The sequence below is a fragment of the Phyllostomus discolor genome, chromosome 4, assembly GCF_004126475.2.
Source record: "Phyllostomus discolor isolate MPI-MPIP mPhyDis1 chromosome 4, mPhyDis1.pri.v3, whole genome shotgun sequence".
Lineage (NCBI taxonomy): Eukaryota > Metazoa > Chordata > Mammalia > Chiroptera > Phyllostomidae > Phyllostomus > Phyllostomus discolor.
In genome coordinates, this window is record NC_040906.2 from 6,617,186 (window position 1) to 6,637,960 (window position 20,775).

At 46.5% G+C, this 20,775-nt stretch overlaps 1 protein-coding gene across 1 annotated transcript in view; it reads left to right on the forward strand.

Moving 5' to 3' along the window:
* Nucleotides 1-1,134: 1,134 nt before the first annotated feature.
* The window catches only part of SP110 (SP110 nuclear body protein), a 40,165-nt gene continuing 20,524 nt past the window's right edge, over nt 1,135-20,775 (forward strand). Inside the window, exons 1-11 of the mRNA XM_028509857.2 lie at nt 1,135-1,324; nt 4,154-4,301; nt 5,822-5,990; nt 8,040-8,306; nt 8,646-8,711; nt 9,541-9,624; nt 10,961-11,038; nt 12,840-12,908; nt 14,816-14,965; nt 17,427-17,516; nt 18,539-18,589. Of these exons, the coding sequence (XP_028365658.2) occupies nt 4,155-4,301; nt 5,822-5,990; nt 8,040-8,306; nt 8,646-8,711; nt 9,541-9,624; nt 10,961-11,038; nt 12,840-12,908; nt 14,816-14,965; nt 17,427-17,516; nt 18,539-18,589 (1,171 nt within the window). The 5' untranslated portion in view covers nt 1,135-1,324; nt 4,154. The remainder of the gene's footprint in view (nt 1,325-4,153; nt 4,302-5,821; nt 5,991-8,039; nt 8,307-8,645; nt 8,712-9,540; nt 9,625-10,960; nt 11,039-12,839; nt 12,909-14,815; nt 14,966-17,426; nt 17,517-18,538; nt 18,590-20,775) is intronic.

Here is a 20,775-nt window from a genome sequence, read left to right on the forward strand (position 1 = left end):
GGAAAGCTGGAGAACCGCAATAAGAAAACAGGCCGATGAGGCAGTAAGATCCCCAGCCCAGGTCACCCCACAGCCTCGGGTCCATGGCGTGTGGCCATTGGTTTGGCAAAGGTATCATCTCCAGTCTGACTAGAAAGGAGAATCAGAAACGGTTTTCATTCTCACACAACAGACCAAAGTACTCATTTACAGTTTTGTTTAGGAGTCACTTGAACTCACCTGCCCCTTGCCATAATATAGTTCAAAGATACCTGGATCACTTGGACACCCCATAGACCATCAGACTGATTGATTACATCAACAACATTGCGATGATCAGACAGAATGAGCAAGAGGTGACCAGCACACCTGCTAAAGAGCGATAAATTACCGACTTGCAGCAACAGAAATAAATCTCAAAAGTATTATAATGAGCAAAGGAAGCCATAGAGGAAAAAGCACACACTGTGTGTTTCCACTGACATAAAACTTGAACACAGACAGAACCCATCTGTAGTGACAGAAAGAGGAGCAGGGTTGCGTGATGCTGGGGCTGCAGGGGAGACACCTGCAGAGAACGGCACCTCCGGGGCGGGGGGGGGGGGGGGGGGGGGGGGGGGGGGGGCGCGGGTGATGGAATGGTCTCTGTCTTAACTGTGGTTCCACACTCTCCCCACGCCCCCCTGCCTGCCTAGCTCCCAGTCGCCTTCCAGCCTGGAGGGCTGCATAACTTCCGTTTATGTTCGGGTTCCCTGTATTTCAGTTTTCTTAGGTAATGATTTTATCCTGACAAATGACAGGCATTTCGGAGCCACCTCACGTCCCCTTTAATTGCTTGTTAGTTTTTTTAAACGCAGAGGGTTTCTAGTAAATGTACTCAGTCGCGTCGCCATCACCATCACCACAATGCAGTGGTAGAACATGCTGCTCACCCCAAAAGTACAGAACGACGTCATGGGAAATAGAGGTGGGCAAGGAAGCAGACCCCTGGTGGCTCCTCAATTCCCCTGGACCCTGGGGCTGGACCCTTACACCTCCTCCCCCTCTGTAACCCGTCCTGGGCCTGTCCATCGCTGTCCACTAGGTAATCTCCAAGTTTCCGGGGGGGGGTGGAGCAAGGCTGCAGGCACAGCCTTCAGCTTCCTGCACGATCAGCTCGAAATAGTTTCACTTTTCTTTCCTCTGAAGCCAGGCCTTCGCTGCTGCCCGTGGCCTGCACAGACTTCCTGCCTCACCCACGGTTTCTGCCCGCCTGCCTGCCTTTCTCCCAGGCCTTCAGGAGTGACCCCTGGCTGGCCGCCGCACCTAGGAAAGGGAAGGAGCAGGTGGGAAACTCTGCAGCCAGGTAGGTTTTCGGCTTGGCTGTTTTATTCATGTTTGGCGATGGGACTTTTATTAATCATTTCCTGGCAGCAGCAGCAGCAGGGTGGAACCCAACTGTTTGAACTGCGAGGCCCACTCCTTTGTAACGCTGTGTTTTCTAAAGCGGAAGAAGGAATGTGGGATTTAATAGGAGACTGCTAAACAGAGGGACAGACCTAGGGCGGAAGCGCACACACAGCTCAGCCCTTTTTTCCCTGAATTCTTGCCTGTTGGTGTGCATGGGACAAGATTTGCTCTCCACCCTCCTCATCCATGCGCCGTGATCCTGCCCTCCCCAAACAGCATCTCATTCATCATCCACTGTGCAGGTGACAAGGGATAGCTGGGAAGCTGGTGGATAAGGGAAAATAAGGAGAGTACCCTTAATCTCCTCGGGACTGTGTTGTAAACTGTCTATGTTTTTTTTTCTTTAAGCATATCCATAATTATTTCCCTGAAATAAATTCCTGGAAGTGGAATTTGGGACTTAAGGGAAAAGGTATTTGAGGACATTTAATCGTGATGACTAAGTTAGCCTCCAGAAGGTTTAGAATGTTTGCATGTGCACCAGGAGAGTCTGTGACTATTGCTATTCTTTTCTATCGTGGTTGATTTGATAGGCAAACATGTTACTGAGTTGCTGTCATTTGCAGTTTCAACTACTAGTGAGTTGCCATGTTTTTTAATTTTATTTATTGCACATTTGACCTAATGGCCTGTTTATGTCTTTTGCTTTTTTTTCTACATGAATGTTTGACTTTTTCCTGATCGTTTTTAAGACTCCTGTATGTCATAAAAATATGAACACTGGTATATGAGACGTGGTATCAGGTGTTAGTCAGAAACTGGGCTTTGATCCGATGAGCTCTCCTTTGTCACTGAATACCTTGGGCAGGTTATTTAACCTCTCTGTGCTCCATGCCTGGGAATCATAACATAACTGTTAGACAAGGTGTGAGGAACGTGTATCCATCAGGGAGATCACTTTGTGAGTTTTATAAATGTCTAACGACTGGGCTGTAACCACAAACTAATATAATACTGAATGTCAATCGTAACAGAAAAATTTTTTTTAATTGTGTAAAACAAGAAGGAATCGGGCAGGTGTTCTGTTCCGAATGTTGTATAATTAGTCGTCCTAAATGTAACCCCAAGGCCTCTTCCTCTTCTCAGCGTGCATTCATTCTGCCTTTATCTGGCTCTGTGCTCTGTGCAATAACTTCCCCTCGTGCACGTCATGGACGGTAGATTTCCCTCCCACCTGTTCTCCGTTTTTCAGTGTTTCTTCAGAGTTATAGACCCCCTGCGGCATTTTTTCTTGTTTTCCAGTACTGTTCTGGATTTTTCTTTTTTATAATATATGTTTTTTTTCTGTCAAACTTAAAGGATTTGAAACTGAGGAAAGAGAGAGACAGGGGTGTTCGGTCTGCCACTGGGATTCAACCCCCGGAAACAGTCACTAGTTAGAGCTCCGTTTTCTCCTTCACACAGAATAAAGTTGGAAAATGGGATCTGTGTTTGATTTCTTTTTTAAATATCTCTAGGTGAATGAATATTTTGTTAATGCCTCCCTTTTCTGGACAGTTTGTCAAGAATGTCATCTGTAAATTTTCTGCCTACTAAACTTAATATTTTCTCATGACCAAATAGTGAATTTTATAAAGTGGCAAAGGCATAGGAAAAGGCATATGTCTGTTCTGAGATATGAAATTGATACATTAATCGGTTAATCATGTCTTTTATATTCTTTGTGTTTTTATATATGTTTAGCCTATTTGTTTTGAAGGTTGTGGGTGATTTATTTACTGGCTGATATTTTTATTTTTTATTTATTTTTTAAAGATTTCATTTATTTATTTTTAGAGAGGGAAGGAAGGGAGATAGAGAGAGAGAAACATCAATGTGTGGTTGCTGGGGGCCATGGCCTGCAACCCAGGCATGTGCCCTGTCTGGGAATCAAACCTGTGACACTTTGGTTCACAGCCTGTGCTCAATCCACTGAGCTATGCCAGCCAGGTTTCTGACTGATATTTTTAGAGAAAGAGGGAGAGAGAGAGAAATACCAATTAGTTGTTTCACTTGTTTAAGCATTCCTTGGTTGGTTCTTTTATGTGCCCTGACTGGGGATTGAACCTATAATCTTGGTGTATCAGGACAGCGCTCTAATAACTGGCCTACCAAGCCAGGCTTTTTGGCGGTTGTTAAAGTGTCTAAGCACTGTCAAGTTGCCATCTTTCTGCCTTTTTGGGAACAATCCTTTTTACACTGGCCTTGCTTGTGTGTGCCTTAAGCTGCAGTTCAGGAAATTTTAAATGAGTGTTAAGTGTTGCCACAGACCACAGAACTTACAACTGTGAGCCCGAAACCAGAAAGTCAGGATTTATTCACCTGCACCACGTCCCGGCTGCACAACTTGGGGCGAGTTATTAAACCTCTCCACGACTCAGTGTCCTCAATGATAAAAAGGAATGAAAAGCATAGTAGCCATCTTACCGGGGTTTTGTGAAGATCAAATAAGTCACTGCATGTGAAACCCTTAGAACAAAATCTGGCACACCAGGAGCACTCAATAAATATTAGCTGTTTTTAATACCTGCCTGATGTTTAACCAGCAGCCCCTTTGGGTTTGGGGTCACGTCCGTTACTTTTAGCCACCATCGTTGCTGGGTGTTGTCATTGCTTCCAATACCCACGAGCCTTTGAGGGAGATGTTGTTTGCAGACTGCTCAGGGAGGCAGGCCTTTGGGACCAGACTACCCCCTGAATACATCACGTCTTTGCTTCTTTTTTTTTTCTCGGTCTCCTTCCATAGGATGGTCACCATGACTCGAGAATTAAAAAATGCTCTTCGTGAGCACTTCATCCATCATAAGCTGGAGATCTCCTACGCCATATTCAAGCCATTTCCCTTCTTCGAAGGCCTCCGAGACAAGTCCTTCATCACCGAGAAAATGTACATGGTGAGTCACTCGGACCGCCTTCTGTGGCAGCCCACTCTTCACCAGCAGTGCCTGATTATTGAGGTCTCCAACCACAAACCCCCAAGGCTTCTAGAGTTTAGAAGGCCTCAAACCAGGTAACTTTTAAAAAAAAAAGTATTCTCTCACAGTTCTGGAGGCCACAAGTCCAAAAGTAAGGGTTGATGAAGACATCAACAGGGTTGATGTCTTCTAGAGATTCTGGGAGAATCTGTTCCCTGACGTTCTTCTGGTGGTACCAGCAGCCTTTGATACTCTTGACTTGCAGAAACATCTGTGTGATCCCTGCTTCTGTCCCTACATCACTGTATTTGTCTGTCTTCTCCCTTTCTCTCTCTTCTAAGGACACTTGTCATTGTGATTTAGGGCCCTCCCTAATCCAAAATGATCTCATTTCAAGATACTTAACTTACACCAGCAACAACCGTTTTTCCAAAGATCACATTCTCAGGTTTCAAGTGGACGGATCTTTGGAGGGGAAGGGACACCATTTAACCCACTAGTAGCACCATTCTAATTCCTAAGAGCATGTCATCCATGGTCCATTCTGATGTGGAGAAAGGCAGGCAATAGGAGATATGACTGTGTGTACAAAAATGACACTCTTTTCACATAATTTGGGTTTTTGAAGCATTTCCTGAGCCTAGGGAAGTATTGGCAGTGGCAGAACCATCTCCTTACTGCCTTGGCCAGGTTGGCCCCAAGCCCTCTCCAGGTCACAGCCTGGATGTCACCCCCTAGAGAGGCCTCCTTGACCCACTCACCTAGTTAAGACCCCCTCATTATTCATTCTCCCTCATAGGAATCTTTTAATTCCCTTAATAAAACTTCTACCGACAATAATTGGGTACTTATTTAATTTGTGTGTATTCCTTAATGCCTACCTCCTTTGCCCGGCAGTGCCCCCTCCTCAATAAGAGTAGCACCATGTTGATCTTCTCCACTGCTTGGTACCCAAGGACTAGCCTAGGAGGTGCTCCGTAAGCGTTTTGCAATTGATTCTCTCCTGCCATGCTTCTCATTTCAGCCATCCTCTCATCAAGAAGAGTCCCCTGGGTGGGTTCCTTATGGCTGGAGCCCTTCAAGAGAACTGCCCCTGGTGACCGACCATTACATTACGCTTCAGGTCAATTGCTGAAGCGTCGTGCCCAGAGCCTTAGAGATTCCTTACACCATCACAGCCTTTGACTCCACTTCCCTTTCTTAAAATTTCCCTCTTCCTTCAAATGTACCTAAAATAAGGTCCACAAAACAGACTTATTTTAAAGAAGGCTAAGTTACTTATTCCCATGATGAGCTATCAAAACATATGTGAAGTTTCCCAAGTAAACATGGGGAACTGTGATTTCTCTACTTAGACAACTTGACTATACATTTTGCCTTAAATTCTTTCTTAAAAGAGCAAAATAGCTTTTTTTACAACTTAGAAAACCACAATTACATGATCAACCTCCATTTGATTTTATGACCAATTACAACAGAATGTGATTCCACTTGTTCAGGAATCTATGGAAGCCTGCAGAAATATGGTCCCCGTGTCCAAAGTGGTGCACAACATCCTCACCAAACTGGAGGACTCGTTTCACCCGGCGCTTCTGGAGATGTTGTTCAGCCAGATCAACCTGCGAGAATACCCCAACCTGAACGCAGTCCTCAACAGCTTCAAAAGTGGTATGAGGCTCCTCAAATCCCTCTGGGGCTATAGAAACATGAGGGGAGTGGTTGGGCTGAGAGTTCTAGCTATTTCCCAGCCCCCTGGAAGATGTGCTTGAATTGCCCACTTTCTCCTGGGCACGGTATGGGCCATGCTCTGTCACAGTCCAGGCAGGCAAGGCTAGCTCTGGCCCTGGCTCTCTCAGACGACCTTCTAAAGGACACAAATCTTTCTGTCTTACCTAGTCTATGAATTTGGGGGAAATTGTACAGTTTAGCCTACTGGGCAGTCTCTAGGGAATGCATAATGTGACAGAAATGCAAAGTTACAGAGACCCTTTCCGACAGAAGGACAAGGAGAGCCAGAGAGGAAGACTAATGGATATAAGTATCTTTTTGTTGGGGTTTTTTTGCTTTTGAGTGCTTAGTATGTGCCAGGAATTATCTCGGACAATTTATATGATTACCTAATATAGTATTTAAAACAATCCTAATCATCCCCACATGACACAGAAGGAAATTAAAGCTCAGAATGAATTTCCTAAGTTATTTGTCTATTAAGAGCAGAGCCAGAAGTCCTCCTTGAATCTCTTACTACCAGGGCCTGAGACTGGAATCACTGCTCCAAAGAGGGTGGCTGGAAGGCAGAGTGTGATGAGGAAGGAAGCGAAATTGCAGACAGGCAGGGTGGGAGAAGGAAGTGGGGCAGGAAGCACACTTAGACGGAGAAAGAACTGAATAAATAAAGGAGTAGAAGAAAGAGCGATGGTAGAGCTGGCGGGGGAAGAAGTAAGAGGAGCAGATGGTAAAACCATTTTAGATCTGAGGGAGAGACACATGGTTCCCTTCTCCGAGGATGGCAGGGGGGAGGCCAGCAGATACCACTGTCGACAGCTCTTTGGCTGCTCCCTGACACTTGACCATCAAGAGGCTCCTCCCCCAAGGGAGGAGTGATTCCTTGGGCTAACGGGGCAGGAAAAGACAAAGTCATGCCCCAGGCAGCCCTGCTGCATGTGGGCTCACGCTCCCGGCAGCATGGGGCAGTGCCAGGAGAAATGGGCCCTCAGAGGCCATGCTAAACAAGTCTGGCAGCCGGGCGGCCCGCACACTGATGCGCTGCCCCCCACTCCGGCCTGGCTGAGCTCAAACATCCTTCTCGATATACAGCTCCGTGGGTTTTTTTTTTCTGGGACCCTCTCCAAAACCTCACCTTGCTCTCCTTTTTCTATTCGCTGGCTGGGACAACTTTACTTCTGAAATAAATGGTGGAGAAGAATCATAGGAGAGCCCCACCCTTGGCTGTGCAGGCGGACAGCATAGGACAAGCCAAGAGCCTGGGGTGTTAGGGGAGGGAAGGAGGTGTGGTGTGGCCGGGTCACAGGGTGCAAGGTGAGCGGAAACCAGAGGCACTATGGAAAGAAATTTGTATTTTATCGTATTTGCTACAGGGAAGAGTGATGTGTTTATTTATTAAAACAAGGACATCTACTTCCATTAAAACATTACTCATAATTATCTATATTCTGAAACCAAAATTAAGGAAAAGGAAAAAATAATTAAATCCCTGGGCACAAGGTGAAACTCAGCGTTATGTGTGAAACTACTTTGGTATTAGATCAGAGACTAGATATAGTTTTATAGCACTGAATGTCCAAAATCAAATTTACAAATTGACAATGATAATGATGAATCAATTCTATGCACCTGGGAGAGAATGAGTAACTCCATGCCCCCAGCCTGTTGCCAGTCATGTGTTAAAAAAAACACTCCTTTCCCCCATGTCCTGGCTGGGTTGTTTGGAGTGTCATGCTGTACATCAAAATGTTGCCAGTTCAATTCCCAGTCAGGGCACATACATAAGTTACAGTTGAATCCCTGGTCGGGGTGTGTACAGGAAACAGCCCATCGATATTTCTCTCTCTCTCCCCTCCCCTCTCTCTAATCAGTAAACATCCTTGGGTGAGGAAGGAAAGGAGGACGAGAGGCAGGGAGGGAAGGAGGGAAAAATCCTTTCCCCAAATATTTCTGAGTTTCTGTGGTGCTGATATGTGCTCTTTTCACCCCCAGTTTTCATTCCCTGTGGAAGGTCGTCCACACCGAGCTCTTTTGAAGCCCCAGCCAACACAGCGATGAGAAGCAGCCACCAGACCCTGCTGCCCCTGCCTGCACCACTGAGGCACCCAATCCCTGTGCCCAAAGTTGGCGAGCCCAGAGCAGCCCCTCAGCCCCAGGCTAAGGTTCTGGGCGAGCAGCCCAGCCCTACTGCTCCTGCTGGCCCTGCCGGCCCTGCCAAAGATCTTCCCAGAGTCACCCCGAAAGAAAGGATCACTCCAGGTGAGAAACAGACCCTGTCCTACACCTGTGCGCTGCAAGCCTAGGGTGCCTGTGGCCGCATCTAGAACCCCAGGGTCCCGTCTTTGTGTTGGTCTGCCCCTTCCATGCACCCACCTCTCGTACACAGTGCTTTCCGGGAAGGGTTACAGACACTGTGAGGGGCCCGGGTGGGGTAGTGCCCAAAGCACCTGCTTCCACCCCTGGAACAGCCCAATCCTCTGCCCTTGGAGCTTGATGCTCCATCTGCCCTGGGCATTTTTACTTTTCACTTTCCCTCCCCACACCCTGTGCCTGCAACCTGTAATGACTTTTGCTCCCTCTCTTCCGTGGCCAACCCAGCATCCCACATAAACGATGAAGAAAACTCACAACAGATGTCCGGCACACCCCCTGCCGCTGCACAAGGTAATGTCCTTGGGGCTGACTTAGTTTAGGTCAAGGTGGCTGTGAAGGGAGAACACACACCCACGGACCAGGAGGCTTATGGCAGGAGCCCTGAGAGAAAGAACGGGACAAGACAAAAAGACAGAGAACCAAGGCACCAACCCGGCACAGGACCGCCTTTCAGGGACGCTGCCGCAGCCAGTCTGATGCTGCGATGCCCAACAGTCCCGTCCAACCAACACTCAAAACACACTGTTCTGATTGACAGGTACCCTAGGCAACACACACATCCACCACCCTCACCTGAATGCTCACCCTCTGATGGATTATAGGCCTTTCAGTTTCAACCATATGAATTTTCATGTGGCTTGAATTCTGAGAGCAGTGGTATTGAAATTGTTAGAAAAGATGATAACAGTGTAAATGTGTGCTGGGGCTCGTTTAGTTTCTAAGACTGTGTCACTTACTGAGCGTGGTATGTTTTGGGGTGCTGCCAGAGATGGCATCATGAATTCTGGGAATCGGGGGTCCTCTGGTCCAAATGAGGTTTCCTCCACACCTCTAATACATACATCCAAATAAGGTTAACATAAACGCAAAGCAAAAAACAATGTAAGATTCCACCTTCTAGATCTTCCAAAGAACAGAATAGAGACCATCATTAGATTAAGAAGTAGCCAACTGGAAGGAAGGATGGTGCACGCTCCCACTCTGTCTCACCCTCACCAGGCTGTGGCATGCGGTCCAGCCCCATCATTTTTACCAGCTAAAACAGATCATTCTCGCCCTCTTTCTGTGGTCCCTGCTTGCTGGTCCTGGCATGTGAAATCCCTTTTTTTCTTCTGCTCAGCGTCCAGTGACAACCTGACCCCACAAACAAAAAACAAGGATGATGCTCAAGAGATTCCTCATGTTGCCCCAGCCCACACGCCAGGTAATTTTGATTTAAATAACTTAAGTGCACCTTAGTTTTTGTGTCTGCAGGAAGGAGAAGCCATATGAATCTTCTAGAGACAGGGCTCTCCTCTCTGCTGCTGACCACCAGCACATGCAGCAGCTCCTGGGCGCTCAACCAGCCCACAGGGCTTGGACAGACAGGAGCCCTGAGCTCCTGGAAGGAGCCAGAGTCCCTGGGGAGGGCAAGGTGGAGTGGGAGGGGGCACCAATGACAAAGAATGGGAACGCCACTAATACTTCTTGGTCCTGGACTCCAACACCACCAAGGGGTCTTCAGACACCAGAAGGGCTAGTGGTGGGGGCACAGAGGGAAAGCACGAAGGGCTGCGCCAGGGCAGGGCTGTTTGGCACAGCCACTCTCTGAGGCCGCTTCAACCAGGTAAATCTCAAAACTGCTCCATCAACACGCAAAGCAAACAGAATCTCTGTGTGGCCCTAAAGCTCAACAGCCCCAGACACGAATGGTCCTCCCTCTTGGTCCTCACCCTGACTGTGGAGAACTTGCACTTTCAACCCTCAACATTTCTGTATGTTTGGACTTTTAAAAATGGATATTATTAATTTTTTTTTGAAATGCAGCAAATCGTTTAAAGGCTCCAGCGACTGCTCACCACCTGCCCTGGCTACCTGTCCCTAAAGAGGCCAGAATTTGAGATGGATGTCGTGGCCTTGTGAAAACAGAAAGCGCACAGCTTTCCCTGAGACCAGCCTTTATCTGTTGTGGTTTCGTGCCTTTCCGTCTTTCTTGGTGCAGCAGAAACTGAGTATTTATTTACTGTTAGCAAGTGCTAGCTACTGCCAGCTGGCTCCTGCTCTCTTTGACTGAAATAGAGAAGGCGCTCAGCCTCCTTCACTGTTGCACAAGGTGAAATAGTTACAGATACGGCTGGTCAAACATATCCATTCAGAGTCATCTAAGCAATGCCATGTGCTTTTCATATGGCAGACATGCACCTTGGCTGTGACCTTCGGAATTCAAGGTCAACACTTACCCTGCTCTCAGCCTCACTCCCCAAGTGAAGACTCCTGAGATCCCCTGTGCTTGTCTTCCATGGAGCACGGGGAACCCATCCCAATGGGGCACACCAAGCCTTCCTGTGTAGGCAATCATTCCCTGGTTCTGTGATAGTCACGCAGGTCACAATAACCACAAGTGGATCGAATGAAGGCAGATCTAGGGAACCCTGTTGACCGGCAGGTCCCTAGCCCTGGGCCACACATGTCCTCTGCCCTCTTGTTCTCGTATTGAGTGCCCTCAGCACTTTCTCTTGAGCCCTTCTTACCTCTGAAATGAATTCTCTTTCTTTTGTCAGTGATAATAAATGATTCTCCTAAACCAAAAGACCTGAAAAAGGCCCAGGAGGCCTCCGGCACACCTCCTGTCAAGAAAGGTAAGGACTGCCTCTCTCTTGGAGATGTCAGGAGGGGGAGCTGGGCCCTGTGTTCTGTTCGTCTGATCATACCTTGTCACATGCACTCACTATGGGATTGTAGTCTTGATGCTCCACATAATTTGTTTTTCAATTCCCTTCATCACCTCTTTCTTTAAGGCTTTTATGGAATTGTAGGAAAAGCAGAAGGCATTTAGGGCCATTGGAATTGCCTGTTCTGAAATCACCAAGCTCTCCTATAGCCACAGCTTCACGGAGGGTTAGTCGCATCTCCTTCTTTAGCTATAAGTGGTTTCCCAAGAGCGCTCTGCTGTCTCTTAAGGCATAGCTGCCTATTCTCTGCTATCACTCACCTCGGGGAGAAAAGCAGGGTGAATGTTCACACTTTGCTCCACACTGTCCCCAGCCAGGCCCCTTCTCCCCCACCCCCTTGTCAGCAGTTTAAACATTCAAGTGCAATATTCACTACTTCGTCAGCATCATTCCTTGACTTCCCCTCCACTGCCCAGCAGAGCTCAAGGCTGACTTGGAGTATTTCTATGTCAAGCCCTGCCACCATCCTGGACACCTTCCAGGTGCATGTGAATAACAGGCCCATCCAGTACACTGATCTCTCCAGTCCTCCGTCTGCTGATTTCCCATGGCTTTTTCTTCCTGCGATGCTTGGCCTCCTGCACCCAAAGACAATCCACAACCCACTTTCATCACTCAACCTGGATCAACTTCCCAATAATTAAAGAATTCCTTTTTGACAAATCCTTGAAGTGTGCTCTTCCGACAACAATCGTCCAAACTCTAATCTCCCTCCCTCAGAAGTCTTTAAAATGAACTCAGAAATGCCCTCCCCCGACTTCTCCCTACAGTGTGTTCCTGCTGTAGCATCAACCTCATTTCGATGACCAGTCCACTGGCCTCTCCCTTTTCCAGTCCATCATCTGCCTTTCTTCACGCCCCTTCATGCCAACTTAGAGTCCAGGATCCATCATTTCAGCAACATATTGCTGAGACTTAACATGCCTTGACTCTCTGTCATTTCCTAGAAGTCTCTGGAAGGTCTTGGAGGACACTGTGATTGCTTTCTGCACCACACATCTAAAAGCAGGCACTGCTGGGGAGAGGCACACAGCAGGGCAGATGGCACCTGCCAGGCCGTCATGGTTTCAGCTCAATGATCCCTCCACCTCATGTGACAGTGCCACTTCTTGTGATGACCTTTTCAAACCCTGAGCTCTTCTCTTTTCAAACCTCTGACCCCCCCCCACCCGTCAATGCCTCCTTTTATTCTCAAGAGATTAATTTTCCTCCTCCTTGATGGAAAGGCATCAGATGGGAATCCTCTCACTTCGGGCTCCCAAGGTCCCCTCCTCCCTGCTTCCCTCCTTCTCTCCACCTTCCACCTCGCCTGAGAGCATCCATGATCCCCTCTCTCCTGAGAATTCAGCATCAGCCTCTCACAAAGGTCTGCATCCAGCCAGTGGCCAAAGCCTACAAAGGAACTTCCTCTTGACCCCCATCCCACTTCACCTGCCTCCATAGCTCTCCCCTCCATTTCACAACGAAGCTCCCAGTAAATGCGTTACCCAGGCTCGGCGTTTCCTTTTCTCCATGCCTCTGCCTCCTTGGCCACTGTGGGATTTCGTCTCCCCCATTACTCCACGAAGCAGCATCACCGAAGGCCACCCATGATCTCCTAGCCACTGTGATTTGAACATCCAACAGAAAAGCTGACAGCTGTTGACCTGGAAGCTTGGCAGATCTATGTGTGTAGCTATAAAAGATGGTCTGTATTTTTCTTTTTTAGCAAAGAAAAGAAAAAGAATGATCTGGTCAGCTACAAAAAGGAGACACCCGAAGAAAAGCCTTCCGAAAGGTAAGATGACAGCAGACAAGGAGGCTGGAGACAGCTCATGCGTGTAGGTCGAAGTTACGGAAGGTGAGTTGTATTGTAAATGCAGTGGGGAGCCATGGAAGAGATCTGATCAGTGGATGATGCTCTCCAACTTTAAACCTGACAAGACCGATTTTGGCGCTGTGTAAAGGATGAATTGGGGACAGAAAAGGATGGAAACAGGGCATCCATGTGTCGGGCAGATGCCGTGAGAGCTGGTAGCAGCCTGGATTCAGATGGAGCTGTGGAGATGGAGACAAGAGGGCCGGTTCTAAACCAGTCTGGTGGTCAGGTTAGCAGGACTGGATCGACTAGAAGCTGAGGATAAAAAAGACAGCGACCTCAAGGCCTGCTCTTCAATTTCTGGCTTGAATGGCTGGGTGCCCATTGCTGAGACAGGATGCAACGTGTTTGAGGGGGAATTTTATAATTCTACCGTTGACCTGTCTATTTTGAGATTTGTGCTAGCCACCCACCCATTCAGCTGTGCCCAGTACTTGCTTTGTCAGCAGCTGCAAAGGGGTGAGCACCGAGAGAGAAAACATCAGTAGATCGAGAGGAAAAGACATGACTACACTGAGGGATTGAGACAAACTCAGATAAGAGGACCTTGGGTTTGGCCACAAGGCATCGCTGGAGAACTCCAGGGCAGTGTTAGTGGTAAAGGAAGCAGAGGCCAGCTAGGGCTGGTGGCAGCCCGTTCTGTCTGGGTAACTCTCACCTGCCGCGGCTCCCCTCTGCTAAGCTACCAAAAAGAGCAAGAGATGCCAGGCTCTTCCAGTTTTGTCTTTCTTCTTATTGTATTTAAATGAAAATTTTTACCAGGATGTTTCTTAAGAATCACATTATTTTACATGTAATTAATCACTTGTATTAAAAGTACTAAAAACACCTGAAAAGAGATACAAGATTTAGAGAAATAAAGAACATAGATAATCATACTGAAAATACACATATCACACTCTCATATGCAAAAACAAAAAAAAGGGGGTATTCTGTATTTTCTGTACTGGTTGTCATTTCTCTGAAATCCCCCCTTTGTGACAGAGGAAAAACACATGAAACTCACCAGTTAAAGGCAACTTCCTTCGGCTTTTTTTAGGTTGCCCCAGTTTCCTTTTGGAAAATGCTTAGTAACTTCCATGATTGAACTCCCTGTGTGTCTGGTTACCGCCTTTCCAACTTTTAGCCACTCCTGCTTCCTCCATAAAAGGGCACCTGGATGTTTGGATATAAAAAAAAAAAAAAAGTTCTTGCATTCACTTGCCGGGAGGGGGCGTGGCTGCGCCCTGTGTGCATTCCCCCTGGCTTCCACGGAGATATCCTTGCTCCACGGGATCAGGGTCATCCCATGGGGATCGGTTTCTAAAGTCCGCAGCCAGTGCAGATTGTGATCTCATCCTTCAACAAGGAAGCAGACTCACCCTGCACAGAGACACCCCTCCCCCCCACCTCCCATCATTCCTGGACCACACATGGGCCCTGGGGAGCCTGGACAAGTAACCTGGACAGAAGGCCCCTTGTCTGCTGAAACAAACCACCAGACCGTTTATACGGGATCACTTCTTGGTGGCAGCTGTAGCTCAGACACAGAAAACAGGAACTAAGCTCCACTGCTCCGGAATTCCCCCGAAGTTCTTGGGCTGATTTCAATAGGTTGTGCAGAGAATAATGCCAGATAGCGAACTTGGAGACAAAAGTAAAGTGCACCCAAAATATATATATATGCATAATTAAAGAGAAATAGCAGGAGAAAAGTGAAGCACAGGAGTACAGAGATCTCCAAGTCTGGGGGCTAGAGGCATGAGAAGGAAGGTCACTAAGAGGGGGAGGAGGAGGCCCACTGGGGACCCCAATGGAAACTACTCACAAATCACTCTTCGGCCCAGGTACTGCCTCATGTGGGCACAGAATCCAAAAGAAGAGCCAGTCGGTGGATCAGACCACTGAAACGAAGGACGACTCAACCAAGACATCAAAGGTGGTGACAAGTGCCAAAAAGGCAAGGACTGAATGGCCCCCAGCATATGGACCTGAGGGTAAGGCTGGTGGCCAAATCTGCCGTTTGAAGGCTCAGGGTGGGAGGGTCTGGGGCAGCAGGCACAGGGTTAGAGGGACGTGAGGAGTTGGTGTTAGAAGGAGGGAGCGGCGCAGGGGAAGATGCTGAGGTCTGACTGGAGCAACAGAGAGGAAACGGATACCTGCTGCATCCGAGGAGTTTCTGTTAAAGAAACACCTGGGACCAAGGGTACAGTTGACCTCAGCGGGGGCCTAGGCCGGCAGCTCTCAAACATGTTGGTCTCAAGACTCCCTCACACTCTTGAAAATCACGGAGGACCCCAAATATGTACCTTATCAGAAATCAAAACTGATCCTTTTTAAATATTTATGTATTTATTCCTTTAAAAGTAACAAGAGGCCCTGGCTGGCGTAGCTCAGTGGATTGAGTGCGGGCTGCGAACCAAAGTGTCGCAGGTTCGATTCCCAGCCAGGGTACATGCTTGGGTTGCAGGCCATAACCCCCAGCAACCACACATTGATGTTTCTCTCCCTCTCTCTCTCTCTCTCTCTCTCTCTTTCCCCCCCTCCCTCCTTCCCTTCCCTCTCTAAAAGTGAATAAATAAAAAATAAATTAAAAATAAATAAAATAAAAGTAACAAGAGCCCTGGCTGATATGGCTCAGTGGATTGAGCCCAGCCTGTGAACCAAAGGGTCACTGATTGGATTCCCAGTCTGGTCACATGCCTGGGTTGCGGGCCAGGTCCCCAGTGGGGAGCACATGAGGGGCAACCACACATTGATATTTCTCTCTCTCTCTTCCTCCCTCCTTTCCCCTCTCTCTAAAATAAATAAAATCTTTTTTAATGTAACAAAAAAACAATTACTTGTTAACATAAATATCATATTTTTATGGAAAATAAATATATTTTCCAAATGAAATTAGTGAGAACAATGGTATCATTTCACATATTTGCAAATCTCTTTAATGCCTAGTTTATTCAAAAATAGCTGGATTCTTCTTTTATTGCCTCCTGTGTTCAATCCATTGCAATATGTTGCTTTGATTGAAATATAGGAAGAAAAAGCAGTCTCACACAGATGTGTAGTTGAAAAGGTTGGTGTATTTTAACAATTTCTAGAGATATCTGTGGCTATTCATCTTTGCCACTGTGCTGAAAATCAACAAGGAATAGTTTCTTAAAGGTTAGTTACAAAGTAGAATCTGAACCATATCAATGAACTTTTCATACTCTGTTGCAATAAAATACATAATGCTGTCTTGTATTTTGAATTAATCTTTTCATGCATAATTTGTTAATATCATGGACATTTGAAAAATATTAGTCACTAAATTTTACCATGAGTTACATCTCAAACAACTACACAAGTATTTTTCTTCAGACAGTCCTGGAAATTCAAGATGCAGCAAATGGTTTTACACATACTCTACAATTTCTCACAAAGACTATTAAAAGAATGTATACTTGCCCTGGCTGGCATAGCTCAGTGGATTGAGCACAGGCTGCGAACCAAAGTGTCACAGGTTCGATTCCCAGTCAGGGTACGTGCCTGTGTTGCCCGCCATGACCCCCAGCAACTGTACGTTGATGTTTCTCTCTATCTCCCTCCCTTGCCCTCTCTAAAAATAAATAAATAAAATCTTTAAAAAAAAGACTTTAAAAAATATATATTTTTTTAAAAAGAATGTTCTTGATGAACCAGTAAGAATTAATTTTATTAAATGTCTGCTCTTGAGTATACATTCTTTTTTTTAAGATTTTATTTATTTATTTTTAGAGAGGGAAGGGAGGGAGATAGAGAGAGAAAGAGAGAAACATCAATGTGCGGTTGCTGGGGGTCATGACCTGCAACCCAGGCACGTACCCTGACTGGGAATCGAACCTGCAACACTTTGGTTCGCAGCCCGTGCTCAATCCACTGAGCTATGCCAGCCAGGGAAAGAACATTCTTAATAAAACTGGTTTGTTTGTTTACAGTGAGTGGTGATGAAGAATGCGATGACTACTCCTAAGGTTTCGGGATACTGCTCTGATTTATCCTAAGGCACTGGCAGTTTTACCCGCCGTGGTTCTGGCTATATCTGTATAAAGATTTACATGGTGATAAAGGCAAATAACACCTTATTATGAAAACAGTTTTGACCTCCAAGATCTCCTGAAAGGGTTTCCAAGACCCCTCCCAAGGGTACCCAACCTCACCTTTAGCCTCTGCTCCTGGGGTTTAGACGACTCCTCTCCCTCTGGACGTCCCCATTAGTAGCGGAGCCACGCTGACCAGCCTTGCTCTGCTGCCCCGCCGAGTGGGGGAGACCCAGGGGTACCGCAGGAGGGCACCATGGAGGCTCTTGCAAAACCTGCAACCGCCAGCCTTCAGCGCTAGGGTGCGCAAGGTCCTTCCCAGATCTCTGGGAGGTTCCTCAGGACGCTTTCTGTGATCCATTTACGGAGATCTCTCAATAGGATGACTTCTTTTTTCCAGAGATCAGTGATGACACTTCAGAAATGGATGAAGCACAGAGTCTCCAGGACTCGAGCACACCGCGGAGCACACCATCACAGATCGTGCAAGGTATGCACGCTGGACTGCGGGTCTCAGAGGGCACCACCAGGAGCCCAGATTCGGAACGGGGTGGCTCTCAGCCAGAGTGTCTCAGCCTTATTTTTGTTACCACTGCCCTAGGGAGCCCAGTTAGAGGGCGTTTTCCTCATTCAGCATACCCCCTACAACATTTTAACATCACAAAGGTATTACATATTGATTTATGGACTGTGTATATTTGTTTGTGCCTTATACATAAAAAGAGTAAAATTTTCCCCCAGGAATCAATTTTTTGGGCAACGTCACCACTGCTGAGAATTCATGCCCTGAGCATGTCCTTGGTTCTTTATTGGAAGTTCCCAAGCCACAGATCAATTTTTTCCTGGGGTCCCAGTCTCCATGTTTCTCACAGGACTTTTGTGGGAAAATTGGGAAGAGGACATCTCATCATAAACACAAGTGTAATAGTCTAACTGGGCACAAGGGAGTTCACGCACGCTGGTGAAAGATGCGTGTGATTCACTCTCAGCATCGCTGCCTTGGGCTCATTGTCACCACCGCCCTTGGAGCCGGAAGATGCTGCACAGTCTTCCGTCTGTTGGTGATCCGGTCATTGTGTCACCCCTTCACAGATCTCCCACAGTGACTCTCAAACAACAAATACCTGATCTTGACAGAAAGCATGTGTTAGACTTGGCCGCCTTTGAAATGAAGGATGATTTTAACAGTTTCTCCTTCATTGCACTGACGTCTCTTTCAAATTTTCGCGTGGAGAAATTCTGTTTACTTTCGCAATCACCCTTGGAGTTCAAGTAGTTTATTCGATGTCACAGAGGAGGACATTGACACGTGTGAAAGATTAATGGGTTTTAGAAGATTCGTGCATAGAGTTGAGCTGGTACAGGGCTAGCATCTTGGAGCCATGGCTGTCCATCAGAAAGGAAGGGACGGAAATGATACGGTCAAGGCGTTGTCAACTCAGTATTGTCTGAACTGAATGTGGTCAATGAATGTAAAGCTAGCTTCTTTAAACCTTTGTCATTTCCTTCTAGATTCCCTGGATAATGGAAGCAAACTGTCTTTGGGGAAATCTGGAGAAAAGAGTAAGTATAAAGAACCTGTGTGTTCTCTGTGGGGGTGGATTCCATGCTACTCTTATTGGTTGTTGTACCCTCAGGCTATGGGAGGCACCCAAACCGGAAAGACATGTGCTTTTTTAAAACTGTGATTTAATTTTTTCAACATAAAAAATGTTCTACACTTGGGCTAAGCAGCCATTAGGATTTGCTTGCTGTGGGTGCCAACAAACTGCCCCCTACCCTCACTGAGAAAGAATAGTGCTAAAATAAGAGAGCTAATTACCCTCTCCTGTGTGGAGGTAGGTGGTCAGGGGCTGGCTTCAAACACCACTGAATCCCAGGCTCACCCTCGGCCGTTGCTTCACCACCCTCAGTGTGTGGCATTTCCTTCCTGGAGGCCCAGCCAGTGAAAGAGGCAAGGTCAAGGGCACACCTCCTCCACTGAGGGGCTCTCTCTGCAGTTTGCATTTAGTCATTCTGTCACCGGTTCATTGCCAGGACTAGATACATGGCTACACTTGGCTGCATAAAAGGTTGTCGTATTCTAGAAGGGCAAGTATCCAGCTCAACCACATCAAGGGCTTGACTAGTGAGAAAAAAAAAGGAGACCAGAGAAAGAGGAACAACCGTACCCGCCCTGCAAACTACAGTGTGTGGCGGGCTCCCCACTATTTCTCAGTCTCTCTCCCGGTCCCAGAAAGCTGCCTTCCCCAGCCTCTTGCAGGAGGCCAGGCAGTGATACTGGCAATGAGTTTGTGGGATGGGTTTTACTTCTGAGTCAAAACACATAAGATCCCCTACACAGCTCTCCTCACCGTCTACCCCTGACTGTGGACGTGTGTGGAAGGGGGAGGTGCCAAAGGTCCCAGCAGCGAGGGCCTCAACAGTGTCACGCAGAGGACAGCTGCCCTGGAGATGCCACATCCTGCAGAGCACTCTGTGTGACCGAGAACTACACTGTTACAGCAAGCCACTAAGACCTGGTTTTGTCTGTACTGCAGCTTAGCCTGTCCTGTCCTGGGTGGTGAAATGTCCCTACTACATTCTGCAATCTAGTATACGTATCTTCATGTCAGTGTTACCTAGTTTCCTTTCTTTTAGCTGCACTACACATTCCTATATGATTCACAATTGAAGCAATCAGTTATTGATGGACAGTTAGGCTCCTTCCAATTTTTACATGAAAATAGAAACCATGTTCGCATGTGTTTCTATGTTGGCACAGTTGCCTAATAATTTCCTTGGAATTAATTTCTAAATGTGCGATTACTTGGTTTGACTCTTCGTATCTTAAAGTTCATGTGTGTCACCAAATTGCTCTGCAGAAAATGTAATTGCTCACATCCTCTTTAATAAGGCATGAGTGCCCATTAACTAGGTCCTCATCAACATGGGTGGGAGGAAACCCCTTAAATGGGGGGGGTGTCCTGAAAACTGAGCAATGAATTTTTCATCAGTAGTAGTCTAAAGATGAGTTTTCATTAAATTTATTATTTTTATTTCCACTTTAAGAATTTTTAATTTATGTGAAGTGGTATCTCATTGAGATTTTTATTTGCATCTCTCTGATGGCTAGCGATACTGAGCATCCTTTCATATGTCTCTGGACCCTCTGTATGTCCTCCTTGGAGAAGTGTCTGTTCAAGTCCTTTGCCCATTTTTTAATTGGGTTGCTTGTCTTCTTAGAGTGGAGTCGTGTGAGTTCTTTATATATTTTGGAGATCAAACTCTTGTCTGAGGTATCATTGGCAAATGTGTTTTCCTATACGGTTGGATCTCACCATTGACAGGAACCTAATCAACAAAACGAACAAGCAAGCAAAGTATAGCCAAAGACATTGAAATTAAGAACAGGCTGACAGTGATCAGAAGGGAGAGGGGAGGGGATAATGGGGGGAAAGGGTGAAGGGTTTACAGGAACAATTATAAAGGACACATGGACAACAACAAGGGGGGTGGAAATGGGGGAGAGAAGCAGAGAGGGTTGGGGTGGTGGGGAGGAGTGGAGGGAAAAGGCTAAATTAAATAAATAAATAAATAAATAAATAAATAAAAAGTCAAAAATTTAATTTATGTTCTTGGCTTATTTTTCTTGTACAGTATTCATCTTTTCTGTTATTTATTATAGATATTAACCCTCTATAATTTACTGTATTTCAATTTTCTATTGTTTGTTTTAATGTTGTGGGATCTTTTTGAAGTGTGGACAT